The sequence below is a fragment of the Trichechus manatus genome, unplaced genomic scaffold (genome assembly GCF_000243295.1).
Source record: "Trichechus manatus latirostris isolate Lorelei unplaced genomic scaffold, TriManLat1.0 scaffold00015, whole genome shotgun sequence".
In the NCBI taxonomy this organism is placed as follows: domain Eukaryota; kingdom Metazoa; phylum Chordata; class Mammalia; order Sirenia; family Trichechidae; genus Trichechus; species Trichechus manatus.
Window position 1 is genome coordinate 4,177,341 of NW_004443951.1, and position 18,290 is coordinate 4,195,630.

General features: G+C 40.3%; 1 protein-coding gene across 1 annotated transcript in view; it reads left to right on the forward strand.

Moving 5' to 3' along the window:
- The window catches only part of LOC101348752 (calreticulin-like), a 47,265-nt gene extending 32,765 nt beyond the window's left edge, over nt 1–14,500 (forward strand). Inside the window, 3 exon segments of the mRNA XM_012554220.1 lie at nt 436–579; nt 6,932–7,024; nt 14,327–14,500. Of these exon segments, the coding sequence (XP_012409674.1) occupies nt 436–579; nt 6,932–7,024; nt 14,327–14,500 (411 nt within the window).
- Nucleotides 14,501–18,290: the final 3,790 nt, after the last annotated feature.

The window sequence follows — 18,290 nt, forward strand, 5'->3', positions numbered from 1 at the left end:
CTTTCCTTGTGTCTTTGGTGTTCTTCATTTTCCTTTACTCCAGGTGGTTGGGACCAATTGATGCATCTTAGATGGCTGCTTGCAAGCTTTTAAGACCTCAGATACCACTCACTGAAGTAGGATGCAGAACATTTTCTTAATAAGAAGCTACATTTTCTTAACTTCATGAATGAGCTTCTGCAGAGAAATGGGGCCAGAGTCATAACAGGTCTTTGCCACTTCGTTCAGCTCCTCCCAAGTAGAAAGGGGAGCTTAACCCAAAGTGCGTTCTTGTGCATTAGCCCAAAGAAAGGGAAAGAAATTCCAAGAATTTGCTCTGAATACCCTGTGCCTAGTACACAATTATCTTTATAAATTGATTGGCCTTTCTGACTGTGTGAAATCAGACAAATAAAAAAATATTAATGCATGTTCCCTCTTTTGTTCTTTGCTTAGGGACAATGGAAGCCTCGGATCATTGACAATCCTAATTACCAAGGGGAGTGGATTCATCCAGAAATAGACAACCCTAAATATAAGCCTGACCCCACCATTTGTCACGATTATAACATCAGTGTTCTTGGCCTGGACCTTTGGCAGGTAAAGCTTTCCAGGCTCAGACCCATTGCATCAACAGTCTCTCTAAAGTTTTTACAAAGTGGAAATAACCCCAGGTTGGAAATCACAAGACTTGAATAAGTCTTGATCTTTCTAAGCCTCAAACTACTCGTCTTTGAAATGGGGCTGATTATATTCATCCTAATAATTCTAATAGCTAAAATTTACTTAATCCCTACGAGATACCAAGTATTGTATTAGAGACTTTGCCTATTCTATTTAATCCTCACTATGAAATCTCCCAATGCAAAAACCAACACTCAGAAAAGTCAAATAGTTTGCCTGAAGACACACATCTGGTAAGCAGAAAATCTGGGATTTGAATGCGGGTCTTTCTGGCTCTGGGTTCAGGGTTTTAATACTTTACACTGCCTCTGCTGGGGATAAAGGAGGATCAGAGTTGTGGTAAACTTTTGAAACATTCCCTGGACAGATGTTGGGAAGAGCCTAGCCTCCCTCTCTCTCTGCCTATAATTTCTCCTGGCTGTGATTGGAAGCAAAAAGGCTCAGATACTCAGTCTTTTGGAGAGTTGTCCTCTCCCTATCTTTTTCTTCCCTGGGATCTGTTACTGAAGATGGGGGAGACTCAAGCACAGGCCACAGAATGAAGGCCTTGGTCCACGATCCCTACCTGGAGGCTTAAAAATGGCAGTCTTTATAGTCCTGGGAGAAGAATTCCCTTGAAGAGGAAGGAAACTGAACTTTTGTTGAACACTGGCCTGGGCTCCGTGTTTACCTGTCCTATCTCCTTGAATTCTCACAGCTCTGTAAGTTAGATATTATTATCCCTTACTATTACCCATGTTTTACATTTGAGGGAGCACCTGGGGGGTATAAATTGTTAACACACTCAGCTGCTAACCCACTGCTAACCGAAAGGTTGGAGGTTCACCCAGAGGGACCTTGGAAGAAAGGCCTGGTGATCTACTTCCAGAAAATCAGCCATTGAAAACCCTATGGAACATAGTAGAACTAAGACACATATAGGGTTGCCACAAGTTGGAATCGACTTGATAACAACTTCTTTGGTACAGGTTTTACCTTTGAAAGAATTGAGACTCAGAAATATCAAATGACCTGCCCAAGAGCACATAGCTAGGGCATGGTAGAGACACAGTTCAAATACAGGTCTGTCAGCCTCTAAAACGCTTGCTTTAATGCCTACACTCACTATATGGTAGAGCCTCTGAAACTAGAGCCACTGGTCCTTGGATGTCTGGGAGTTCCTATGGCCATATGGAAATCTCTGTCTCTGACCAGAGCTGCAGTTTAGGGCCACCAGAGGTCTCTGGGACAAATACTCTTCTCCCACTTTCTTGGTTTCCTGGCACAAGGAGGCCTGCATAGAAGTGCAAGGAGCTGATGTATGTCAATTACCAGGTGCTTCGTAGGGTTCAGCAGAAAAAGACAGTTGAAGGAAGGGAGGGAGGACACATCTGAAGAATGTGCGTAAGTTTGCACTAGTTCCTGTAATTATGCTTTTTAAAAAAGTTGTCCCTTTTTAATACATACCAAGAACTTTTTACCGTTTATAAAAATATACAATCCTATTAATATGCCTAATCTGATTATTTCCTTAAAATGTATTGGTTTTTTGTTTTTGTGTTTTTCCACTCAAAACTTTAGGGTATTTGATTAGGGAGCATTGAATTTGTGTTAATAGTGGTGAAATCATTTGGAAAAGGATAGTGAGAATAGTTGCACCACTTAAAGAATGTAATCGATGTCAGTGAATTGCACATGTAGACATTGTTGAGATAGCATGTGTTTTGTTATGTATATTTTCACCACAACAAATTTTTTTTAAAAAAATGAAGGTAAACAGTTTAAGCTGTATCTTTGTTCATCTACAAAATCAACAAAATACTCTGCACTAATTGCTCTGGGTTCTATCAATTTCTCCAAGCAGGCAAGCCTTTCTATTTCAAGAATTTAAACCATGCCAGAGGACTGCTTCTCAACCTTTAAAGTGAGTATGAATCACCAGGGGGTCTTGTTAAAATGCAGGTTCTGATCCAGCAGGTCTGGATGAGACCTGAGAGTCTACATTTCTAACACTCCAGCATTATCTCTTTATCTTAATCTGGACACTGTTCTGCACCATGCTGACATCCTTTCCCTTGCAGGCATCCTTTCCTTCCAACTTCTAATTGGGTCTGGCACTCCGAACTCCCAGCTCTACTCCACCCTCCCCAGTCAGAGTCCCTGCACTTTGTTGGTAAAGCTAAGTGACTCTCAAGCCTTCCCTCAGACTGGTGATGGGCATGAATTCACCTACCTGCCTAGTCCCCATCTGGGTTTTTAGCCTTCAGATGCTGTGTGAGTTCAGGTGCCCTCCCTGTACCTGCTTGGTCCCAGCCTAGCAAACTGGTTAACTTTCCTACCTAGTCCTGACCCTTTCTGTTCTCTGTTCTGATACCTCCATACATGATCCCTTTACCTTTTTTCCCTTAGGCAGGAGTGACTGCATTCTCTGATCAGAAGAAAGGCTGGAAGGAGATGGCAGAGAACACAGAAATTCTTTCTCTTACCTTGGGACTCTATTTGATCTTTGGAGGAATGTTGCTGTTTTTGGGTGCTGTTGAGTTGATTTCAACTCACAGTGACCCCATAAGACAAAGTAGAACTGCCTCATAGGGTTGGTTTTGTTTTGTTTTTTTGGACCCATACAGTTTTCTAGGCTGTAATCTTTACAGGATTTACAGGAGGAGATCACCAGGTCTTTCTCCTGCGGAGCTGCTAGGTGGGTTCTTTTGGTTAGCAGCCAAGCGCTTAACCATTGTGCCACCAATAGTGACACAAAATGTAACAAGTATAGCCTTGCCATAATGCAAAGCACATTGACATCCTTTATATCCTATGGTCTGTACCACAGCCCTGTGAGGCCAGGAGGGCAAGACTTATCAGCTCCACGTTACCGATGAGGAAGCTGAGGGCTCAGAGAAGTGACTTGGCTTGTCAATGTCCCATAGCTAATAAGTTCTCAGACCTATACTGTTCATGATATGTAGCAGTTTAGGAAACCAGGTCACTTTTAGTGATGTAACTTTGTAAAAATTCCTTAGAGCTTTAGGGCTTTATAGTCTAACAAAGCTTTTTCTCATGTGTTTTCTCCCAACAAGTGTATGAAGAAAGCAGGGAAGTTATAGTTTCTTCCATTTTGCAGACGAACATATGGAGGCACAGAGGATGTAAGTAGACCAAGGTCACTCCAATAGTAAGTTTTAGGAAGCAGGACTGGCTTCCACGTGTCCTGATTCTTGATAGGAGGTGTTGTAGGGGAAGAACATCACAAAGTCTAGTAAAGCAAAAAGATAGTTTTATTAGGCACATTTTCAAAAGGGTAAAAGTGGGAAAACGGACAAGCACGCTGCCACAGCCATGTCTGCCCAATTCCAAAGAATATTACAGAATAGGCAAGAATGGGAAAACGGACAAGCATGCTGCCACAGCCACGTCTGCCCGAATCCAAAGAGCCATTACAGAGCCATCAGTATATATTAACATTGCAAACGGGCAAAACCATTGAAAGCTTCACCTTTTCAGATTGGCTAGAAACTGTGATCCTACATTTTGAATTGTCTTTCTTAACAATCATTGGTACAGGTTTCAGTAATGATAGTCAGGAGGGTCTTCATTGGTCCAGCAAATTTCTATTCACTAAATGCTAATAGAAAAAGATGAGAGTAGAAAGTCTTTCGTGTTCTGTTGATCGGCTTTATGTGAAAGTTTCCCTAAAAGATATTTTCCAAGATTATCTTAGCTATTGCCTTTACACCTCAGGGCCCAGTTGATGTGTCCTTGTGAGTCTTTGTGAGTCCAGCTCCAGCTGGGTCACATTCTCTATGCTCAAGGAAAGGGAATAAATGATTCTAATATTATTTCCTGAATCAGAGGCAGAGCCATGAGTAGAGTTTAAGGGGGGTGGGGTCAAAGGGACAGTGAAGAGAAGGGGAGGGGATTAGAAACATTTCTTGTGGGAGTAGAGAAAATGGGAGAGGCAACAAATGGGCAGTTCTCTAACCAAGACTGCTAACAATTCAAAAGAGAAGAAAATCCCAAAGGTAAGAAAGTATTTTAGAGTCGCGCAAGGAATGCATTAAAACTAATTTAAAAAAAAGAAAGAATGGCTCAGAGCAAAATAATCTCTATTCAAAGTGGCTATTTTGTCATTTGTCTTTCTGTTGGAGGCAGGGTTGGTAAGATGATGTGACCCAAATAAAAGACTTTCTTATTAAAAAACAAATGAAACTTTTTTTTGCAATGAAAGAATAAGGCAAGGGCTTTTCAAAGTCTAGGGGAGGGACACATGATAACTCATGCTGCAAACTTTCTCTTGGTCACACAACTGCCCCCATGCAATTCACTTGCTTATTTATTTATCAGACTACTAACGTTAAAAATTACAGAATGATTCTCCTTTTGAAACATATCCAGATACTAAAAAGTTATAATAACTATTACCATTTATTGAGTGACTATTATCTGCCAGTTACTGACGCTGTGCTTTACATATATTATCTCTAATTCTCAAGACAACACTGCAAAGGAGTTATTGTTTTCTCTATTTCATTTACGAGGTAATAGGCTCAGAGAGGTCGAGTAACTTGCCTAAGGTCACAGCTAGAATGTGGTTGAGCTGTTCTGTCTGACTCTAAGACTTGGGCTCTTTTATTTACTACATAACAACTTAAAAGCTGTGTGTGACCTTAAGCAATTTATCTACACCCTCTGAGACTCAGAAATTTCTGAATCTCTGTTCCTACATTCTGTTCCTTTATCATTAAATCAGCAAACACTGAAAATATTATATACAGCTGATTTAATCATCTTCTCCTTTAATTGTAAACACTGAGAATGTTATTTTTAAGAAAATAGAGAATATGATTCAGGACACAAATTATAGAGAATCTAAATTCTGTTTGTATTTCTCATAAAACCTCTTCTTTTCCCTATATGTTTAGTTTTTATGATATTAAAGTGAGAACCCTAAAAAGGCAATCTACAAGTGGTATCAGAAGTAGGCGCTCTCAATCTGAGTTGGGGCAAGAGCCACTGGGCACCAATTTGAAGCCTAGCAGAGTGATCAACATATCTTCACAACCCTTTTAAACAGTGTTCAGACGTTTGAGGAACACAGAACCTTGGAAACAGTAAATTAGCTTCTTTCTGGAGCAGATCACCTAGGGTGGTATAGCATTTTAGACCCTCTGTACTATTAATAAAGAGCCCTGGTGGCATAGTGGTTAAGCACTCTGCTGCTAACCAAAAGGTCAGCAGTTCAAACCCATCAGCCGCTCAGTGGGAGAAAGATGTGGCAGTCTGCTTCCATAAAGATTTCATCCTTGGAAACTCCATGGGGGCAGTTACATTCTGTCCTATAAGGTTGCTATGAGTCGGAATCGACTTGATGGCAGTGGGTTTGGTATTATTAATGTAGTCCTTGGGTGGTGCAAATGGTTAACATGCTCACCTGCTAAACAGGGCTTCAAACTGGTTCGAACTGGTTCTGGTTCAGTCATGGCCAACAAAGTGAAACCAGAGCAGACTCGATTTTTAAAATTTAGGAGATCTGGAACAGGAAAAAATATTGGTTGAAGCCCTGGAATGGGAGACTCGGAAGAGGCGTAGTGAGCCCTTTCAGGAGCCTGATGCATGAGATTGGATTATTCCCAGGACTGTGGAGAGTGATGCACATTCAAAGCAGTGCAGTTGGCCGCCATCTTTGAGTAGGGCACCACTGTTTCCCACTCTGAGCAAAATCCCACAGGCAAGAGATTTAGTTGCTATGCAATGCATATACTGCCCTTGTTTTCTAAAAGGGAGATTAAGTTTCTAGCAGGACTTCGATCTATAATTTGTCCCATTCCATTTACCATTCCAGATCACCTAAATTCTAAAACTTCATGTCTGTTCTGGTGTCGCTTCCTTGGCCACGATTGAAGTGGGAAGAACCAGTTTGAAGCCCTGCTACTAACTGAAAGGCTGGCAGTTTGAGTTCACCCACAGACACCTTGGAAGAAGGGCCTGGTGATCTACTTCCAAAAATTAGCCATTGAATATCCTATGGAACACAGTTCTACTCTGACATACATAGAGTCACCATGAGTCAGAATCAACTTGAAGGCACCTGGTAACTGGTTATTAACACCCTCTGTATTCCTTGGCCTCATCTCAATCTATTGATTAAAATCTCTGTGTCTGGGGCCTGGGAATCTGCATTTAACAAGGGTCCTCAGGTGATTCTTAAGCCCTTTAACATTTAGGTTCATAGTATACCAAATATTAATAGAATACATTAGTTCTAACAATTTCATTGTTTTCTTTTTAACAGGTAAAATCAGGCAGCATCTTTGACAATTTCCTTATTACAAATGATAAAGAGTTTGCTGAAGAAGTTGGAAACAAGACCTGGGGAATAAGAAAAGTAAGGTGCTCCCCTAACCTGACTTCTACATGTGACTCCTCAGTTAGCTGTGCACCGTTCTTTGCATCTTAGAAATCAGCTTTACAATCATTATCTCATTTGCTGGTCACATGACCCTACAAGGTAGGGGAAAGAACTCACTTTCTTTGGGCATCTACAACTGTGTACTCGCCTCTGAGCACTTTCCCAAAGTTAGCCCTTAAAACCCAGGAAGACAGATATTATTACTCTCATTTGTCAAATGCAGGGACTGAGATTCAGAAATTTCTGAATCTCAGAGGGTATATATAAATTGCCCAAGATCACACAGAGCCTTTAACTTGTGTTAGAATTTGAACCCAGAACTCATGCTATTTCTGTTGTATCACACTGCTTGCTCAGTGTGGTGATCCAGAGGGAGCCACTGAGCCCATTGCTGATATCGATGGCTTGGAGATAAAAGGAAGTTGCTAGCGTGGTTTACCAGCTCCCCTGCTCACCTACAAATATTTTGTGGGTGGGGTGATACTTGGGATGATGGCCTCATGATGGTGACACCCTCCAGTCCAGACTTTCCGGTTCTGCGGGAAGGTCTATTCAAGCAGGTTTGTGGTCAGTGCTTGATTACCCAATAGGCCAAGTAAATTTTGCTTAGTGCACTAGCAAAGAAAGCACAGCTACCAAAAAAAAATTTTTTTCTAAGTTTTGTTTTATTGTGGCAAAATAAATATAACAAAATATTTTCTGAGAGAACCTTGATAACTTGATATTTCCAAAGAAGTACTGAAGCAATCATCATGGAAAAAATATAAATTTATTAGACTATTACACTTCGTTTCTGTTTTTGTTTGTTTTTATTTTGGGGTTATCATCTAATACTGCTTCACTGAGGCAATATTGTTGTTGTTAGGTGCCACTGAGTTGATTTTAACTCATAGTGACCCCACGTAACAGAGTAGAACTGTGTCATAGGGTTTTCTTGGCTATAATCTTTACAGAGGCAGATCATCAGGTCTTTCCTCCACAGAGCCGCTGGGTGGGTTCAAACACCGCCAAACTTTTGGTAGCAGCCAAGTGCTTAACCTGTTGCGCCCCCAGGGCTCCTTTAAAGCAATATTACATATCAGTTAAAGGCATGAGTTTTGGTGCTGCACTGCTTAGTTTCAAATTCAGTTTCCATAACTTACCAGCTACATGGCCTTGGGCAAGCTACTTAACCTCTCTGAGCTTCAGTTTCCTCATCTATAAATTTAGGACAATGCTAGCAAGTATCATATAAGTGCCTCGCATATAGTAAGTACTCTGTATATGATATTATCATTAAACCATATACTCACTTGACAGATATTTGTTGAATGCCTGTTCAAAGCACTGTTTTAGTTGCTAGGGATATAGCAGTAAATAAAACAGAATTTCTGCCCTCGTGGAGCTTGTATTCAGTTAGGGGAGACTAACAGGAAACATATAAAGAAGTAAATATATTTATATGACATGATGAGATATGCTACGGAGAACAAAAGAGCAATAGAGAGGGCTGTGATCATGGGGGTTTGCTATTTTCTACAGCGGTAGTCAGGAGAGGCTTCATTGAGTAAGTACCATTTAAGAGACTTGGAGGAAGTAAGGGAGCAAGCCCAGCAGATACTTGTGAAGCAAAGCTTTCTAGGTAGCTAGAACAGCAAGTGCAAAGGCCCTGAAGTAGAATCATAACTCGCTTGTTCGAGAAAGAATAAGGAGGCCGGTGTAGCTAGAGCTGAGTGAGAGGGAGAGAGAATGGGAGTAGTTAGGGCCATATCCCTGAGAAAAATGGGAAGCCACTGGAGGGTTTTGAGCAGAGGAGTGATATGAGCTGGCTCACAGTTTTAAATATTCCTCTGATTGCTGTGTTACAAAAAGACTATAAGAAAAGAAAAAGACCATAGTGGAGCAATGACAGAAGCAGGAGGTAGCGGTGGAAGTAAAACAAAAAAAAGTGCTCAAATTCTAGATATATTTTGAAGGTAGAACACACAGGAGCTGCTAATGGATCAGGCAAGGAATATGAGTGAGAGTAAACAATGATAACACCAAGGTTTTTGACTCGAATGACTAGAAGGATGGAGTTACTGAGATGGAAAATACCAAGGGAGGAGCATATTTAGAGGGGTGGGTGGCAGAAATCAGAAACATAATTTTAAAATGTTAAGTACGATATGGTTATAGGAGGCAATCGGATATAAGTCTGGATAAGACATATAAATTTGGGAGTCACCACCCTACAGATAATACTGAAAGCCTCATGAAGTTTAGGGGATGAAATCTCCTAAGGAGTGAGTATGTATAGAAAGGCGATTAAAAAATGAGCTTGGGGCACCCCCAGTATTTAGAGATCAAGGAGATAAAGCAGAATGAGAAAAAAGACTGAAAAAGAGTAGACAGCAAGGCAGGAGGAAAACCAAGACAGAACATTATCCTGTAGTCCAAGTGAAGAAAGTATTCCAGGGGAAAAGGAGTGTTCAGTTGTGTCAAATGGTCAAGAAAAATGAGGACTGAAAACAGACCACTGAATTTAGTAACATGGAGTTCATTGGTGACCCTGGCAAGGGCAATTTCAGTGGGAAGGTATAGGCAAAGATGGGTCCAAGAAAGAACAGAAGGAGAAGAACTGGAGACAGCAAGTATAGACTCATCTTTTCAGGAGTTTTTCTGTAAAAGGGTGAAGAAAATGGGGTTGTATGTGAAGGAGAATGTTGGTCAAGTTCTTTTTTTTTCATATACAAGATATTACTGCCTACATGTATGCTAATGGGACTGATGCAGTAAAGAGAGAGAAATCAATTCAGGAGAGAAAGGAGAGAATTTCTGGAGCAATATCCTTGATAGGTAAAGTGGATGACATTTACACAACTAAAAATGCATGAACAACAGAAGATAAATTAGATAACTGGGACCTCCTAAAAATTAAATACTTATGCTGATGAAACAATTTTACCAAAACAGCAAAAAGAGAACCTACAGCCTGGGAAAAAATATTTGGCAATGACATATCTGATAAGCGTCTAATCTCTAAAATATATAGAAAACTTCAACAGCTCAACAACAACAAAAAGACAAACAATACAGTCAAAAAATGGGCAAAGGACATGAATAGACACTTCACCAAAGAGACATTTAGATGGCTAACAAACACATAAACAGATGCTTGTGATCATTAGCCATTAGAGAGATTCAAATAAGAACTACAATGAGATACCATCTCACCTCTGCAAAAATGGCACTGATCAAAAAAACAGAAAACAAATAATGGCGAGGTTGTGGAGAGATTGGAACACTTATACACTGCTGGTGGTATTGTAAAATGGTACAATCACTATGGAAAATGATACGGTGCTTCCTCAAAAAGCTAGAGATAGAAATACCTTATGATCTAGCAATCTCACTCCTAGGTATATATCCTAGAGCTAGAAGAGCAGTGACACAAATAGACACACGCACGCTTACATTCATTGTTATTATTCACAATAACAAAAAGATGGAAATAACCTAAGTGCCCATTGCGGATGAATGGATAAACAAATTGTGGTACATATATACAATGGAATACTACACAACTATAAAGAATAATGAGAAGTCCGCAAAACATCTTATAGCATGGATGAATCCGGAGGACATTATGCTGAATGAAATAAGTCACTCACAAAAGGACAAATATTGAATGGTCTCACTTTTATAAAAAGTCATGAATAAGTACACATACAGAAAGCAAGGTTCTTTGATGGTGTCTTAGTCACCCAGTGCTGCTCCAACAGAAATACCCCAAGTGGATGGTTTTAACAAAGAGAAGTTTATTTCCTTACAGTAAAGTAGGCTATAAGTCCAAATTCAGGGTGTCAGCTCCAGGGGAAGGCTTTCTGTCTCTCAGCCTTCTCATCAGTATCCCCCTGGACTAGGAGCTTCTCAGCGCAGGGACCTCGGTCCAAAGGACACGCTCTGCTCCCGGCACTGTTTTCTTGATGGTATGAGGTCCCCCAGTTCTCCACTTGCTTCCCTTTCCTTTTATCTCTTACAAGAGATAAAAGGTGGTGCAGGCCACACTCCAGGGAAGCTCCCTTTACGCTGGATCAGGGATGTGACCTGGGTTAGGGTGGTGTTACAATCCCACCCTAATCCTCTTTAATGTAAAATTACAATCACAAAATGGAGGACAACCACGCAACACTGGGAATCATGGCCTAGCCAAACTGATAGACACATTTTTGGGGGGACATAATTCAAACCATGACAGACGGTTTCCAGGGATGGGAGGGGGAAAGAAGGGGAGTCACCTTCTAGATAGTAGATACTTGTTATTTTTGGTGACGGGAAAGGCAATGCCCAACATGGGTGAAGTCTGCACAATTTGACCAAGGCATATGAAGACTCTAAGAAGTACACAAGAATAAGGGATAATTTTGGTAAATGCTATAACATATACAATTTTGCAACAATAGCAATAACAACCAAAAAATATAAGTGTGGTTACATAGGTATAAATGTATGCACATATGTGTATAGAAAGACATAAGTGAGTACATGTGTGCATTTATCGGTGTATTTGTAGACATATGTATATACATGTTTGAGTGTGCTGCACAGTTATGGAGACTTCCTAGACATGCCCAAACACCTCGCAGGATTGGTTTATGGGTTAAAAGGCTTAGGACCATAGTCTCTTGGGACAACTCAGTCAACTGGTGTAACAGTTCATAAGGATAACATTCTACATCCTAGTTTGGTGAGTAGTGTCTGGGGTCTTAAAAGCTTGCAAGTGGCCATCTAAGATGCAACTATTGGTTGCTACTCATCTGGAGCAAAAGAGAATGAGGAAACCAAAGACTCAAAGAAGAAACTAGTCAACAGGACTAATAGCTCACATGAACCACGGCCTCCTCTAGCCTGCGACCAGAAGAACTAGATGGTTCTTCTGACAAGGGACACAAGAGAAGGTCCCAGATAAAATGAGAGAAAAATGTAGAACAAAATTCAAATTCCTACAAAAGGCCAGACTTACTGGACCGATAGAGACTAAAGGATCCCTTGAGACTATCGCCCTAAGACACCCTTTGAACTTGGAAATGAAGCCACACCCGAGTTCACTTTTCAGTAAAATAATAGATTGGCTTATAAAATAAACTATCACTTGTGAGTAATGTGCTCCCTTAAACAATCAACTATTTGAGACCAAACGGTCAACATTAACCCAAAGGCAAAGATGAGATGGCAAGGAGGGGCAGGGAAGCTAGATCAATGGAAAAAGAACAAACAGAAAGGAAATAATGCAAATGTTGACACATTGTGAAAATTGTAACCAATGTCATGGAACAATTTGTATAAAAATGCAGATAGGTGAGTAGATGTGGTCAGGGAGACGTGTCAGTTGGATCCTCTAGGAAGCAGATTGCAAAACAGAGTTAGAAACGTAGAAGTTTATTGGGGGTAATACTTGGGAAATATAAAGGGTAGGGGGAGCAGGAATAGGCAGGAAAGCCTGACACCAGTGAAGGGAGAGGGAGAAGGAAGCAGAGCTGGGTAGGAAGAGCTGCAGACTGCAGTGCAGCTCTGAGAAAGTCTTGCCAGCCCAATGGAGCTACAGTGGAAAGATTGCCTATAGAAGGAGTCCCATTTTGGAAATGGCTGGGCCCTTGTACCACCCCCTCCCTCATCCCCCCCGCCCCATGCTCAGTCATTGGCCGAGGACTTCTTGGGAACAGCATAGCCTGGGTACAAATGCTGCGGTGGATACCCAGTACTGCAGCTGCAGACTGTCAGCTCACTGCCCTTCTTACAACTGACTGATAAGTTCTTCTTCAAAGGAGATCTGAGTGACAAACCTCCATGGCTGCCACAGAGTGTATGAGAATTTTCTTTTAATTGTGAAATAGGAAATAAAGCCAACAACTTAGAGTGAGATTGGAAAAAATGTGTTGGCTGTTTGAGGAGAGAGAAGTGGTGAGAAATAGTTATCCAAGAAGAAGGAAAGTGAATCAAGCACAGAAATATCGTAAACTCACCAGCTAGTACCAAGGGCTCACTTGAGTTCAGTCACCATGAGTTTAAAATGAGACCAATCAGTCTGGTTGTATGCTTTCGTCTAACCTTTTTTTTTTTTTTTTCCTCGTGTGCAGGCATGGAAAGTTGAACTTAATCAGGGTCGGGTGTTTGTCCAACTAAGGGAGTTGAGAGTGTTTGCAAGGGAGTGATTATAATGATAAACAATGGAATCTAAGCTGGACAAGGAGAAAATGAGGACACAAGTTGGTTGTGGAATAATGAAAAGGTTGAAAGGATTGTAAGTCCTGGTGGAGTTGTGGAGTTGGTGGAGGTGGTAGTCTTTGCTTACCTTTTGCAAGAGCAGTTTTGTTGAAGGATGGATGGTGGAAGTAGGCTGCAGTGAGTACAGGAATGAGAGGGAAGTAAAGAAGTAGAGACATGAATTGTAGCCAGTACTTTCTAGGCAAAAGAAGATGAAGTTCTGATTGAAGCAGAGATTTTTTTTTTTTTTCTTCTTCTCCAATCTTGTGGGAAATACAACAAAATGCCAAGCATTTGCTTCCAGCCAGGATACTAGAAGGGGCCCAACCTACAGGACATGCAGGTCTTCAATCTAACTTTGTCCCCTAGGACGGAGTAAAAGACCACTTAGCCCAGATGCTATAGATGGGGATGGAAGCCTAAAGGAGCTTGGACTAAATTCCCTTTCTTTCATAGCCTTTTGAATAGAAAAGTCTGTGAATATGGCTTTGAGGATCAAATTCTAGACCTGGATTAACACATTAAAGAACACAGAGAAGGAGTCCTGTTTCTGACTTAATGCAGATATGTGCTGGTCACAGTTTAAAAGCAAATTCAAAGGGCTCCGTAAAGATTGTGTTACTCTGATATTGTAGAAGGAGGGCCAGACTCAGCCAGAAAACCTGGTTTCTAATCTTAGCTCCGCCACTCACTAGCTATATTGCTTGGGCGAATCACTTAATCAGCCTCAGATCTCTCATCTCCGAAGTGGGACTAGTAACACTTGCCTCATTACATTGTTGGGAGGAATAAAAATGTGTGTCGAATGTCTAGCACTGTGCTTAGCAATGCAGTAGATATTCAATAAATGTTCATTGAATCTGAACCAATTTTATTTACGAACTAATTACATACACACGCTTCTCTCCACCCCACCCACATCAAAAATACGTATATAAATAAATACCATCCCAGAACTCCTTATTAGTGTGGCAAGATGCTAGATATTTCTACAGTGGGTCGATTTTGTTCATACCATCTGTAAATTATTTTACAATTTCATATTCTAAACAGGACTTAGAGAAGCAATGGAGAGAACTGTATGAAGAAATGGAGAAAAGAAAACAGGAAGACGAGGCTGAGAAAAAAAAGGAAATGGAGGAGGAAGGGGAAGATGAGATCTGGGGAATCGAAGAACAGGGAGTGAAGAGGATACTGCTGAAGAGCTGGGAAATGACAGGCCGATGAAGGAAGATGATGCTGAAAGAGCATTCTTGGCTAAACATGACTGTCGGGTTGACCAGAAGAATGAACCGTAACTAGACGGAAACGTGGTTACACTCAGAGACAAATAATGTTGCTTAAAACGAGAAATGTTCGTGAGTTTGGCAAAACCTAGGGGAGCAAAATTACCTGTTTTTCAAGGCTTTGAACATCTCCACCCCAGATATACTGAATCAGAAGCTACCGTTTAACAAGATCTCCAGGTGACTCTTACGCATAATAAATTTTGAGAACCACTGCTCTACTAGTGGTTCTCAGAACTAGTCCCTAAAATCAGCAGCATTAGGAAGCCTGGGAACTTGTTACAAATGCAAGTTCTCAGTAGGGGGTTTGAATCAGAACAAACAGGTTCAAAGCCCTGAGTTTTTTTTTTTTTTTTTAATGAGCTTTGAATTTCTATTTCTGCCCCACCTCCTTTGCTCTGTGCAGCCTTGGGAAAGCCACATCACCTCTTCTACTTCCTTGGTGAAAAACTGAAAAAAAAAATACAACCCAAACCTATTGCCACGGAGTCGATCCCAACTCACAGAGACCTGTAGGACAGAGAAAACTGCCTCATAGAGCTTCCAACGAGCGGCTGGTGGATTCAAACTGCCAACCTTTTGGTTAGCAGCCGAGCTCTTAACCACTGTGCCACCAGGGCTCCTCCTTAGTCAAAAGGGAGTGATAATTCCTATTCATGATGTTTTTGTGGGATTAACTGAGCTAATACATGTAAAGTGGCTGATACATAACATATAGTCAACGAATGGTAGCTATTACTACTATCATTATCATAGTGTTTATGAAATTGTTGGTGAATAGGCATCTGTATAAACTTGATCCTTACTTTCAATTTATCTCTGGGCACCCAGAGATTTTATTTTGTTTAAATGTCTGTATTACTGTTTACTGAGCAATGCTGGTGGATGTACTTGTGGCCAATGTTTTTGCCTTGCAGATGTGTCAAGCACTTAAATACAAAACCAGACTTTGCCTTAATATGAAGAAACGTAATTTGTGAAAATCCTTTTGCTTCTCTGCTGTTTCGTACCCTATCTAATTTTTAAATAATTGTCACTCTTTTGCAAGTTAGCTGGTCTTATATTAACATTTCTGTACCACCTGGTCACAACATCCTTGTGATATGCATTCACATAGCTCTTTACAAATTACAAAGCACTTTCCCATAATTTTTGTGGAGTTCCTAGGATGTGCTTAGTAGCCCTGGTGACACAATGGTTAAAGCACTCAGCTGGTAACTGAAAGGTGGGTGGTTCGACCCACCAGCAGCTCCACAGGAGAAAAGACCTGGCAATCTGCTCCCTGTAAAGATTAAACCAAAACCAAACCCATCACCATCGAGTTGATTCTGACTCATAGTGACCCTGTATAGGGTTTCCAAGGCTGCATATCTTTAGGAAGCAGACTGCCACATTTTCTCCCATGGAACAGCTCTGACCTTTTGGTTGGCAGCTGAGCACTTAACCACTGTGCCACCAGGGCTCCTTCAGTAAAAATTACAACCTAGGAAACCCTATGGGGCAGTTCTACTCTGCCATATAGGGTCTATATGAGTTGGAATCCACTCAAGGGCACACAACAGCAACATCAACAATGCGCTCATTTAATCCTCGTAGCAGCCATTATAGAAGATGCCATTATTATCTTCATTTTATAGATGAAGAAACTGCTCAAAGCAGACAAGTCCCTTGCTCAGGGTCAAATAGCTAGTAAGGGGCAGGGCCGGTATTTGAACTCAAGTTTGTCTGGTTCCAAAGCTTATCCTTCTACCACACAAGGCTGTTGAATAAGTGAGTGAATATCTATTGTTCTTGAATACAGGGAAGGTTTCATGAAGGAAGACTTTCGAGCCAGATCTTGAAGGATACTAAAGACTCTGATGGAGAAGGGAATATGTGGACCATATTTCATAGTCAAAGAACAATGGGGCACCTGGATAACAGGAAGTGGGGCAGTGACATCAGGGTTCCTAATTCTTTCCTTCCTATTAGCTGGTGTCTGGTATAGTTTCTGGGCCTTACAATCACTAGAATGTTCTGGTATGGGAAACTTGCTTTTATACCTGTTTCTGTAGCGTGAGAGTCTTCCCACTATGAAAAAGCGTAAGGATTCAAAATGCTGAGTCTGAACATTTTGTTTTGGGCCTGGAGGGCTGGTGTATGGGATGACCTATATTTTAGGGATTTGATAGGAGTCTGATATGAGCATCGTTTACCACCAATGTCTACTCTGATTGGTAAGGCCTGTGCTCTACCAGTTGTTACATATTTTCAGTATCACCAGATAAAAACACTGATTTTCACACAAAATTTTGGGGGAGAATTAAGCAATAAGGATCTATTTGAATATATTTTTTATTAAAGCTAACGTTTTTACTTTTATTAAGTTTTCTTTCACCTTTTATTTTAATTCATTGTGCAAACACTATTCCAGAAATTAAGGTAATTTACAAAAGAAAAATACATGCAGAATTCCATCCATTCTACACATAGACTTTCACATTTTTTTGTTCCTTTCCAGAACTTATCCTTTGAATACCACCATTTTGCCCTGAACCATACTCTTCCAGGGAATTTTTTAAAATTCTGATTATATTTTTAATTTACATAAGTAACGTGTTCAGTGAAAAAATTTGCAGTCTACAAGTGTATGAAGAAAATAAAAATTACTCATAATCCCAAAAACCAGAGACAATCATGCAATATTTATTGCATTTCCTTCTAGTTCTGTGTTTGTTTGTTGATTGGTAGGTTTAAGCTTGGGTGCAGAGGGTTTAGTTAACCACATCCTTAGTACATGGCATTTTATCGTCTTCGGCCAGTGACGATGTCACTTTAAAATTTGTCTATTTATTTTTTCCCTTTTATTCCCTTTCCTGTCCTCATATAGGCAAACTAAGTTCTATTTAACATACAACTTTTTGTTTGTATGTCTTCAAAAATTGTTAACTTTCGTGTGAATGTATTTTTAATTTATGGAAATGGTATTGTGTTTAAATCTTATTTTGTTTCTTCATATTTTTCACTGAGCATTATTTTAAAATGCATTCATGTTGCTGTATCTATATCTAATTGATTGCTTCCAACTGCTGCATAAGACTTTACGATGTTACATCTATCACATTTAGCTGTCTATTCTCCCAGCAATAGACAGCCAGGTTGCCTCCAACTACCTGACACCATAAATAACAATGCAATGAATATGTTTATGCACAGTCCCTTATGTGCCTGCATAAGAAGTTATTTGGGATATATCCCAGGAGTGGAACTGTGGGGTCCTAGAGTGTGTGAGCTCTTAATTTGCATAATTTATGGCAGTTTGCTCTCTGCACTGGCTATATAGTCCATACCAGCAAGACATGAGGATTCCAGCAGGCCCCACAGCCCCACCAGCTCTTGGCATTTCAAGCATTCAAATTTTTATAGTTTGATAGATGTAAACAGATAGCATATTGCTATTTTAATTAACATTTCTCTGATGATTTTGAGCATCTCTTCATATGTCTTTTGATTTTGGGTTTTCCTCTCTGTTCATGTCTTTTGCTTATTTTCTTCTAGAGTTGCTTCCCTCTTATTTACTTGCAAGAGTTTTGTGTATTAGGTATTTCAAATATCTTTTCCCATTCTCTCATCTCCCATTGATGGCATCCTTTGTTGAGTAGAAATCCTTAATTTTGATGTAATTATACTCATCAATTTTTTATCTTACAATTTGTGCTTTTGAAGTTTTGTCTTTCCCTTATTCTCAGTCA